The 12,071-nt window shown below is 35.7% G+C and overlaps 1 protein-coding gene across 3 annotated transcripts in view; it reads left to right on the forward strand.

Moving 5' to 3' along the window:
- The window catches only part of LOC136033975 (transcription factor AP-2-epsilon-like), a 109,999-nt gene that overhangs the window by 28,342 nt on the left and 69,586 nt on the right, over positions 1-12,071 (forward strand). For all 3 annotated transcript variants that reach the window (XM_065715007.1, XM_065715009.1, XM_065715008.1), the window contains exons 2-3: positions 3,613-3,759; positions 9,392-9,526. In XM_065715007.1, coding sequence (XP_065571079.1) covers positions 3,613-3,759; positions 9,392-9,526 — 282 coding nt within the window. The remainder of the gene's footprint in view (positions 1-3,612; positions 3,760-9,391; positions 9,527-12,071) is intronic.

The raw sequence follows: 12,071 nt of genomic DNA on the forward strand, positions 1-12,071 counted from the left end.
CAGAGGCCATTGCACATTACGATTGTTTCCTCTTTTATTTTTGAGGAGTATAATTGTCTTTATTGATTTTCCGAAGTGTTCTTTTATTGTTCTTTTGAAGTAGTAACCCTGAACACGAACTAAAGGACATCCAAACAAGAAAAAATTACAACAGGGACAACGGCAACCATGGAAATTTTTCCAGGAGGAAAGATTTTTAATGACGGGGAAGGGGAGGTAAAAACTTTTAGAGAATTTTCCCCTTAAAAATGCCAAGGACAGTAAAATTAATACTTTTTAGTTTAAACAGTAAATTAATGCACAACTGCATCTTAAAAATTTGAAAAATTGTTAATTGGATTTTGAATGAATAAGACTTTCATCTGCAGTTATGCAGTTTTTGGCAGTCGTGAGTGCCAGATAAAAAAAAATGTAGATGAAAAATTAGCAAAAAATAAGCTAAAACATATGACACCAAACAACTTAAGAAGATGTAGCTTTCATTTGAAGGTTTATTTGTCTTTGGAAATCAAACGATTGTAAACCTTCAAGTTTTAACGGACAAAAGGCATTGTCAAATTTAGCTAGATAGTTTTATTCACTTGTTCACATATTTTGATGTGGCAATCCTGGCGAAAACGTGGTGTTGCTCTAAAAACTTGATAATTTCGAAACGACATAAATAATTAAATATTTAACGGCTATTAATATGGATTCTGATGAAAATTGTATCGAGCGTGTGCATAGTTAAAAATAACAGTAAAAGATACTGTCACAACACAATCTCCATTCGAAAGGTACCTTACTTTCCCGAATAGGGCGACCAGTTGAGAATTCAACAATTTTAAGGAGACATTGACCTGAACATTGCATTCAAAAATTCAAATAAAACGCAAACTTTTTCAACTATGGCAAAGTCAAAACCATCCCAATTTTAGGGGTATGGATGTTAATAGGACCCCCTGCTCTTATGGTTGCTTTTATACTGGAAGAACCCACCAACAACTTGGAGAGAGATTGTTGGAATACAAATCTTCCATCGACAAAGCCACGAGTCTATGCCAAAGCTAGGGTCGTATCCTGTTTTTTGGAGGGGGGTTACAAAAGGTTTTCTTTTTTTTTGGGGGGGTACAAATTTTTTAAACGTATCGACAATTTGTTTATTACTCGTTTTTGTTACGTTTTTGCGAGTCGGACAAACATTTAATTTTTTTGGAGGAGGGGGGGTCAAACCCCCTAACCCCCTTGGATATGCCCTTGGCCAAAGTCCTGGTAATTTTAATTCCGCCTATCCCAAACATTTACGATAACACACACAATTCTTTCTTTTTGTTCAAAAACACCTCCTTTACTGGCGCCTTTAAAGGTCTCGTGCATGTTTTCAAAGAGCCAGTCGAAATTAGCCCTTAATAGAGATACTGGAGAAACTTATCTGAGCCCATTTGTAATGAACTTATTAATTCAGAATTGTTTCTTTTACATTATAATCATTTCGCATCTTAATAAAATGTTAGATGATACCAGACCTGGTAAGCGAATAGCTTTTAAAATCATTAAATAAAATGAACTCAGATTTAGCACCTTGAACTGTCATTCAGTGGTGGATTTTTATTCAGTAGCCCTTTCACCGTTGCATGCACAGGGCCTTCTTTTACTTTAATGATTGTTTTTTTATGGTTCGTTTTGTTTATTTTAGTGGCCTTTTTTTGTGGTTTGTTCTTATTTTTGCACTGAGGACGGCTGAGTGGAGATCTTGGCCAAAATATTTGCAATGTTTTTCATTTTCACTGGCTGGAAATGCCCCCTTTTTTTCTTCTTCACGAATATTTTCTGCGCTTTTTGAAACAAGCAAAAGAAAAATCTTAGAAAATCCATGAGGCTACGCCAAAGCTAGGGTCGTATCCTGGGTTATTTTCCATAAGTATGAATAGACCTAAGATGAATCCGCGGGGGGCATATTATTTGATGTCCTTAATGCTTTAATTCTGTAAATTCTTAAAATAACTAAAATTTCCACTTATTGCTTGATAACAGATATATCCCATTCCGAAGTCAAATTTTTCGTCTTTAGTCTGCTATACCCAAATATAGGACAACTGATATATAGGCTTAATATTGCAGACTGCTATCTAAGTAGGCACAGGGGCAGTTTTAGGTCTAGGCAAGGGGTAGCTGCCACCTTCCCCAGTTTTCTGACATCTGGTATTAAATTCCTTTTATTTTATATTTTTACACTCCTATTAAGGCACTATTTTACACTCTGTTAACACTTAATTGACTAACAATTGTTGCAATCTTAATTTTTGTATACCTTTCTCCCCCCCCCAGTTTATGGGGTCTAAAACTGGTACTGAGTAGGCATACGTATTTATTAATTTGTCCATCCCTCTCTTTATTTGTAAAAAGCTCTCATCTTTTGGAGATTATTTGATCTCTTGCCGTGGAAGGACAGCGCACTCCATACGTAATCTAGTCTATCTGATCGTGGGAGCAGCCTATGTTGGACTTTATCGATGGATGGGACCTTTTTTTTTCAGAATATTAAAAGACGGAAATTATGTGAAAATTGTAGGAACTTATAGGAAGGGGAAAATTAAAAGTTATTGGCGGAGGTTTACTAGCCTTCTAACGATAAACAAAATTATCAAAGGAATAACTGTCGACGGCCGGTAAATGGTGTGGAATGAAATAGCTGTAATTTTTATCTGTCAAATATATTTATTTTTCTTGTGGATAAGATTTTGACTTAGAAATAGCCTGGTTGCTACCGGTACAGATTACAAATGGAATGACACCAAATGCCTTCAAAACCGTAAATATTTTGTTCCAATATTTTATAGTGTTGTCACTGTTTTTGGTCTTTTTTATAGCTTTTGGTCTCTCTTTTTATATACTACATAAATATTTTATGGATTCATTAATTAATAATATGTAAATATAAAATCTAAATTCTTTAATTCATACAACTGAATCCAATTTCTGTATACTCAGCGGGGCCATAATGCCCTTTTAGCGCTGTTAAAAATCTTTTTTATGCTCTTGTTTTTCACGTTGATTTGGCTACCGTTCTTCGATTTCATGTTTTGTGTGTTATGGATTTTATGGATTCATTCTTGTTTTTCACGTTGATTTGGCTACCGTTCTTAGATTTCATGTTTTATGTTAGATTTCATGTTAGATGTTAGCTTTTTAACATAGCACCATTTTTAACATGTTAAAATGTGATTTTTAACATGTTTCATGTTAGATTTCAACATTTTATGGATTCATTCTTGTTTTTCACGTTGATTTGGCTACCGTTCTTCGATTTCATGTTTTGTGTGTTATGGATTTTATGGATTCATTCTTGTTTTTCACGTTGATTTGGCTACCGTTCTTAGATTTCATGTTTTATGTTAGATTTCATGTTAGATGTTAGCTTTTTAACATAGCACCATTTTTAACATGTTAAAATGTGATTTTTAACATGTTTCATGCTAGATTTCAACATTTTATGGATTCATTCTTGTTTTTCACGTTTATTTGGCTTCTTGTTTTTCACGTTGATTTGGCTACCGTTCTTAGATTTCATGTTTTATGTTAGATTTCATGTTAGATGTTAGATTTTTAACATAGCACCATTTTCTCTTTTAGGAGCGGGTATCAGGGCATGGTGGCTCAATTGGTCAAATTACAAGCATTGGTGGTGGTGCTACGTTTGCTGGCGGGGCACGCTTATCACATACACCTAATGCTGATTTTCAGCCACCTTATTTCCCACCACCTTTTTCACAAAACCAGGTAAAAAATCTTTATTTGTTGCAGTTTTTGGAAGGAATGTTTTTCTTTTGTATTTCTTATGTGCAAAAGAGTAAATGAAGACCTGGCAGTGCTGGAGATTCATCCAGTTTTATGATAATTTTCTTATTTCGAGTCTCCCACTTGAGAGGTAATCAATGAAGAGTAAAATGAACGGGATAGGGGTAGCTTTTCCAAGATAATTCCAAACAACCTACTTGGTGATTGGGCTCAAAAGATGTCATGAAGACAAGGCCGTATCCAGGGGGACTAGGGAGGTTTTAATCTCCCCCCCGGGATGTTTGTCCGAATCGTAAAAACGTTACATAAAGGAACATAAATAAATTTTTGTACTCCCCCCCAGCCGAAAAAAAATCCTGGATACGGCCCTGCATGAAGATGAAAGATGTTGAATTTAAACTTGAAGTATTTTTATTTGTAGGGATTGCTCTTTGTTTTTGGCCGGTCAAGATAACAAAAAAGAGTAAAATTATACAGGGACGGGCCTTGGGTAGCTTTTCCAAGGCTTTTCCACGCTTATAATTCCAAACAACCTACTTGGTGATTGGGCTCAAAAGATGTCATGAAGACAAGGCCGTATCCAGGGGGACTAGGGAGGTTTTAATCTCCCCCCCGGGATGTTTGTCCGACTCGTAAAAACGTTACATAAAGGAACATAAATAAATTTTTGTACTCCCCCCCCCAGCCGAAAAAAAATCCTTGATACGGTCCTGCATGAAGATGAAGGATGTTGAAGTTAAACTCGGAAGTATTTTTTATTTGTAAGGATTGCTCTTTGTTTTTGGCCGGTCAAAATAACAAAAAAGAGTAAAATTATACACGGACGGGATTGGGGTATCTTTTTCCAAGATAATTCTAAACAACCTACCTGGTGACAGGGCTCAAAACAAGTCATGAAGACAAGGATGTATCTAGGGGGACTAGGGAGTTTTTAACCCCCCACCTCCGGAATGTTTGTCCGACTCGTAAAAACGTTACATAAATAAATATAAATAAATAGCTGTCGTTGTTTGTACCCCCCCCCCCCCCCCCTAGCCTAAAAAATCCTGGATACGGCCCTGCATGAAGATGAAATATGCTGATTTAAACTTGAAGTATTTTTATTTGTAGGGATTGCGCTTTGTTTTTGGCCGGTCAACTTACGACAGACAGTGCGTAGACCCTTGGTCGGTACAAAAATATAAAGACAGACCGAAATTGACACTTCCCTAAATTACTTCATGGGTTTCTCACTCCAGATTGATAAAAGGAAATAAGAATCAGATTGGATTTTTGATGTTCTGTCTTTCCCTTTTGAAGTGCGAGTTAATTGCTGTTTTTGTTGTCGATGGGGGGTTACTGCTCAAGTCTGATGAAGAAAGGGTTAAAATGTTGTCTAGGTTCTATTGGGTCATGTAAGGCTTCAAAGAGAAGGAACAACCCTTTGTGAGACTAATTTTCAACACTTTAGCCTTTCTATCAGAAAATGAAGCTAAGAAAAATGGAGTGGTAGAAAAGATTTGGACGTATCTAAATGTTTTTTTGCATCAGTAATGATTATGTAGTAGTCTATCGTACGCAGTAGAACAAAAAAAAAAAAAAAAAAAAAAAAAATGAACTATTTTGGGAATTATGGGACAAAATGTGAAAATCTAGATAGTTGTTCGGGTGGATATCTACCTACGCTATTTAATGCTTAGCACACGTATCAAGATACCATAGTGTCTTTATAATATAAATAAAAAAAAACTAATTTTTTTAGCTGAAAGTAAGGAGCGACATTAAAACTTAAAACGAACAGAAATTACTCCGTATATAAAATGGTTTGTCCCCTCCGCAATGCCTCGCTCTTTACGCTAAAGCTTTTAATTCTTTTAAAAAGCAGAATTGTGGCAAAGAGTCAAGTTTTTAATTGTTTTAAAAAGTAGAATTGTGACAAAGAATCAAACTTTAGCGTAAAGAGCAAGGGATTGCGGAGGGGACAAACCATTTTATATACGGAGTAATTTCTGTTCGTTTTAAGTTTTAATGTCGCTCCTTACTTTCAGCTAAAAAAATTAGTTTTTTTTTATTTAATTTCTGAACGTTTTTGAATTAATGCATGTTTGGTTTTGGCTCTCCGCACATAAATTATTAAAATGAAATTTGTATATTAATTCTTTTTTTGGCTAAATGGCTTTCTCTTAGTTTTGATCAGACGATTTTGAGAAATAAGGGGTGGAGAAGGAGGCCTAGTTGCCCTCCAATTTTTCGGTTGCTTAAAAAGGCAACTAGAACTTTTAATTTTTAACGAACGTTTTTATTAGTAAAAATTATACGTAACTTATAAATTAGCAACTTACGTAACAAACTTTCATAATCTTATATTTTTATTATGTATACAAGGGGGTTTGTATCCTCGTTAATACCTCGCTCTTTACACTAAATCTTAAGTTTTGTCCTAATTCTTCAAGAATGACCCCTGAATCAGAAAGGCCGTAGAATAAATAGTTGAAATTACTAAAAATACTTTAGCATAAAGAGCGAGGTATTTATCTCCTCCTAAATACCTCGCTCTTTATGCTAAAGTATTTTTAGAACCCCTCATATGCGTTATAATCTCTGTTCGTTTTAAGTTTCAATGCTACTCCTTCCTTTCATTTGAAAAAACGTTTTCATGTTTATTTTTCATTGTTTTCTAATTGTAATGCTAGAAAATCATGCACCCTTTTCCTTGAATTTTTCTTCCCCCATGACAGATTCCTCCAAGGAAAGATCCTCCAGCATAGCCCCCTCCCCTCAGCCCCACCCCCCAAACAAAATAAAATCCCCCTGAAAACGTCTGTACACTTCCCAATAACCATTACTATATGTAAACACTGGTCAAAGTTTGTAACTTGCAGCCTCCCCCCCAGGGATTGTGGGGGAGTAAATCATCCCTAAATACATAGTTATTATGGTTTTCGACTATGCTGAACAAAATGGCTATCTCAAAATTTTGATCCTTTGACATTGGGAAAAAATGAGCGTGGGAGGGGGCCTAGATGCCCTCCAATTTTTTGGTCACTTAAAAAGGGCACTAGAACTTTTCATTTCCGTTAGAATGAGCCCTCTTGCGACATTCTAGGACCACTTGGTCGATACGATGACTCCTGGGAAAAAAAAACAAAACAAACAAATAAACACGCACCCGTGATTTGTCTTCTGGCAAAAAATACAAAATTCCACATTTTTGTAGATAGGAGCTTGAAACTTCTACAGTAGGGTTCTCTGATAAGCTGAATCTGATGGTGTGATTTTCGTTAAGATTATATGACTTTTAGGGGGCGTTTCCCCCTATTTTCTTAAATAAGGCAAATTTTCTCAGGCTCGTAACTTTTGATGGGTAAGACTAAACTTGATGAAAGTTATATATTTAAAATCAGCATGAAAATGCGATTCTTTTGGTGTAGCTATTGATATCAAAATTCAATTTTTTAGAGCTTTGGTTACTATTGAGCCGGGTCGCTCCTTACTACAGTTCGTTACCACGAACTGTTTGAAAACCAGACGTAAAATTGTGTTAATATCCTGTTTGTGAAGAAATTTTTTCCTGACAAAAAGTCTAGATAAGAAAGAATTATCTGTCTCAAAATATTTTTTTTATCATATTGATACAAACATATAAACGATGATATCAAAATTCTCTTGTATTGATGCAATTCAAACTATGTCGCACAGTTGAGTTAATATTTCCTTTTTATTGGAGCTGGTGTCCATAGTATCTAAATGCTAGTTTTTCCTTTACCATAATTTTATTTTGTTTCGACCATTATATACTCTTATAGAATTTAAAATGGGAGGGAGGGTGGCTAAATAGATTGAAAAGCATTGCCTATGCCTAAAAAGCGTACATTTTTATGTGCACTCTGTGGAACATGTTTCATTACTTAGTGCCTGCAACTTCAAACCATATGGGAGAAGGGGTTTAGTCATGGCTAGGGTAATGGATTCCTATTACATAGTTCCATGTGGAAAAGTCCGTGAGGAAAGGTGTTTTTTTTTTACCTTAATAAGGGTTTTGTTAAATTAATCAAACAAATACATCGAGCACCAGAGGCAAACTGGTTTAGGCTACTCGCCCATAGAAAACTATTTAAAAAATCCATTATATCAAACAACAGAATAATAAATATAAGAAGAAAAATAAAGTAGATAAAAAAGAAATAACGAAAATAGTGTGGCTCAACCTGACTCGTAACGCTTCAGAAACCACAAAATACTATACAATCACGTTCCTTTCTCTACATTCTCTCTCTAAAAGAAGGGGGGCGGTGAAAATAAAGTCTGATTGTTTGAATTGGTTAAGTAGAAAATTACACAATTTTATATGGTGCTTGTAGGATATAGCCCCGACCTGGTATTCTTCATCTAACTAACCTGATCTATTTAAACTATAAGATTGATTCCTGTAATTTCGCCATAGATTTCTCTTGCACAGAAAACACACACGCTTCACGGAGGTAGTTAGGTAAAATTCTAGTTTAGGTACTTTTTACTATCTTGGAAAGGAGTTGGGTTAGGAAAATGAAACTTCCATGGATGGGTCTACAGACATGAGTATGTCCTGAGAAGGTATTTTGAAGTACCCCTCCACTCCTTCTCCCTCTAGAGGGCAGTGACCTTTGATGACATTTAAAATCTATGTTATGAAAGTGAAATCTTGCAAAACAAACCTTCTGCTTAAGTGAAGTATAAGGAAACTTTTTTCAGCTTCGCAACTTTGCTCAATCCCAATTTCAAAGATATGCAAATACATTTCCTAAATTTAGAAAAGCCATTGATATAGCTTAAAATTCCACTCAAATGACAGGAATTGCATTTTCAGAATCAAAACCAGAGAAAAAGAAACTGATGCCTGAAAATTTATGTAAAATGTTGATTTGTCAAAATTTCAATAGGTATAATATACCTGTCAAGTAGGCGCATTTGTAAGACTATGGAAATCCAGAGGGTTAACATGGAATCTTGGGAATACTTCTCCAGAATATGTTTTTGGCCCTGGATTCATTGATGAAAGTTTCATTTTCCTAATCTAACTCCTTTCCAAGATAGCAAAAAGTAGCTAAAGTAGAATTTACCGGTAGTTATTCCAATTGACAACTGGATTTTAACATATGTCTAGCTCTCATTCAAACCAGGCTATAGACTACGGTTCGTAAACCCACAAATAAATGAAATGAATCGCACTAACAAATTATATTCTAATTAGATGAAGAATATTAGGTCGGGGCCATATCATACAAGTACCGTATATATATCTATAAAAAATAAGGAAAAACTGGGAAGTTTAATTGTCAGTGAAAAGACGCCCATATTCAGATACAAAGTTTTGGGGAGTTGCGGGTGCCAAATTTTAAAAAAGAAAGAAAAGTAGATGAGAAATCAGCCAAAAAAAAAGAAGAATTTTGGCCAACGAAAAGCATTGTCATATTTAACTAAGTTGATTTGCTCATTTATTTCCACGGCTTAGAGTGTCAACGCTGTCCAAAATGTGATGCCACTGAAAACTTTCATTATTTTGAAATAACCAAAATAAAAGTCTTGGATAACCGCAGTTATATGTTATCAATAGGCCTAATGTCCTTGCTACTTCAAGCGTTTGTATTCATTGCAGGTTGGAGTAGAATTTCACCACGTTACGGATCCATATACCCAGTTGAATTTACACCAGACTCATTACCAGACACATCAGATAACTCAAAGGACAAACTCCCATGACGGATTACGGAGGTCTGACAATGAAATCCATGTAAGATTATATATATATTTTTTTTTTATTTAGTGCTTCCTGTTTTATCTTCCTTCTTACTTGCTAATATATTATCAGGACGCTTTTCTCATCAAAAATTATCAAATTAATTTTAGCTTTCGATAGGCATATCCGCAAAAAAATGTATTGAGGTGCGTTTCAGAGAGGGCAATATTTGAAAAAAACGTGAATTCTGTTCAAACATCAGTAAAGAATGAACTTTTCGAAATGGGACTAAGGTCTGGCCTTCTTAGGCAAATATCCGATCTTTTATGAAGGTCTTGCTTTCTTTGTCAAAGATTTGCCTGAAAAAGCTATAGCTTTATCTTGTTTTCAATTGGTTGGACGACTTACGGATTATGTAAGTTACAATTATCCGAGAACAGGAAAGCGAAAAATTTTGGCCGATTTTAAATAATTATGCTCTTTTTTATGTTCTTTGGTAATAATTATTGTTTTTTTTTTATTATATTTTACAACTTTCATGTTCTTTAATAACAATTATTTGTTTTTATAATATGTTTTATAATATGGCTTTTGATAATTTTTGGGTTGACGTCAAATTTATTATAAATTTTATATCTGACAACGATAAATCATTTTGCAATTACATAAAGCTCTAAACTTAAAGTTTTTAAAATGGATTTTAATTGTAATATGTGACTTTGCGTTCTAAAAATAAGTAATTAGGGCCCCCTCAAGGTGGCACGTATTCCCCCAACCGGCTATATTATTCCACAGGTGCACATCAGTCTGACCCTTAAGGGGGAGAGGGTCAAATAAATTTTATTTGGGATTGTCGATAGATAAAATGGAAAATTACGTTCTTAAGCCCCTTTTTTCAAGGAAGTGTTCATCGGACCAATGTCGGTGGGGTCTTCAATAATGAAGTATTTTAGGTAGAAATAAAACACGAGATAAAAATTAATTTCTGTGCAAACTGCGAACCCACCTACTGTCCTAATTCTAATTAAGAACAATCTAATGTACATCCCGTAGCGAATCCCAAACGATATTTTGTTACGATGATGTCAGTAAAAATGTCACAATTACTGTGTTTTTTATGGCACTTGCTATTAACCAAATGACATATAGCGATCGCAAATTCTGTCGGTCTGTCTGTCCCAGTTTTGCTACTTTAGGCACTTCCAGGTAAGCTAGGACGATGAAATTTGGCAGGCGTATCAGGGACCGGACCAGATTAAATTAGAAATAGTCGTTTTCGCGATTTGACCGTCTGGGGGGGGGTGTGGGGGGTCGGTTAATTCGGAAAAGTAGAAAAATGAAGTATTTTTAACTTACGAAGGGGTAATGGGATCTTAATGAAATTTACTATTTGGAAGGATATCGTATCTCAGAGCTCTTATTTTAAATCCCGACCAGATCCGGTGACATTGAGGAGAGTTGGAGGGGGAAACCGGTTAGGGGGGGGGCCTAAAATCTTGGAAAACACTTAGAATGGAGGGATCGGAATGAAACTCGGTGGGGAAAATAAGCATAAGTCCCAGATACGTGATTGACATAACCAGAACGGATCTGCTTTGTTTGGAGGAGTTGGGGGGGGGGTTAATTCTGATAATTAGAAAAAATGAGGTATTTATAACTTACGAAGGAGTTTAGGAGAATATCGTGTCTCAGAGCTCTTATTTTAAATCCCGACTGGATCCGGTGACATTGGGGGTAATTGAGGAGGGGAACCTAAAATCTTGGAAAGCGCTTAGAGTTGAGGGATCGGGATGAAACTTGGTGGTAAAAATAATCATAAGTCTTAGACACGTGATTGAAATAACCGGAAGGGATTCGCTCTCTTTGGGGGAGTTGGGGGGGGGGGGGTTAATTCTAAAAAATTAAATAAAATGAGGTATTTTTAACTTACGAAGGAGTGATCGGATCTGAATGAAATTTGATGTTTAGAAAGATATCGTGTCTCAGAGCTCTTATTTTAAATCCCGACCGGATCCGATGAAGGGGAAGTTGGGGGGGACCTAAAATCTGGGAAAATGCTTAGAGTGGAGGGATCGGGATGAAACTTGGTGGGAAAAATAAGCACAAGTCCTAGATACGGGATTGACATAACCGGAACGGATCAGCTCTATTTTGCGGGAGTTGGGGGGAGGGTTAATTCTAAAAAATTAAAAAAAATGAGGTAATTTGGACTTACGAAAGAGTGATCGTATCTCAATGAAATTTCATATTTAGAAGGACCTCGAAACTCAGATCTCTAATTTTAAATCCAGACCGGATCCAGTGTCATTATGGGGGGGGGGATCTACGAAAACGCTTAAAGCGGAGAAATCAGGATGAAACTTGGTGGAAAGAATAATCACAAGTCCTAGATAGGTGACTTACATAACCGGATCAGATCCGATCTCTTTGGTGGAGTTGGGGGGGGGGGTAATTCGGAAAAATTAGAAAAAACTAGATATTTGTAACTCACGAACGGGTGATCAGATCTTAATGAAATTTGATATCTAGAAGGATCTTTTGCTTTCGAACTCTCATTTTAGATCTCGACCAGATCCGGTGACATTGAAGGGAGTTGGAG

The sequence above is a fragment of the Artemia franciscana genome, chromosome 12 (genome assembly GCF_032884065.1).
Source record: "Artemia franciscana chromosome 12, ASM3288406v1, whole genome shotgun sequence".
NCBI classification, from domain to species: domain Eukaryota; kingdom Metazoa; phylum Arthropoda; class Branchiopoda; order Anostraca; family Artemiidae; genus Artemia; species Artemia franciscana.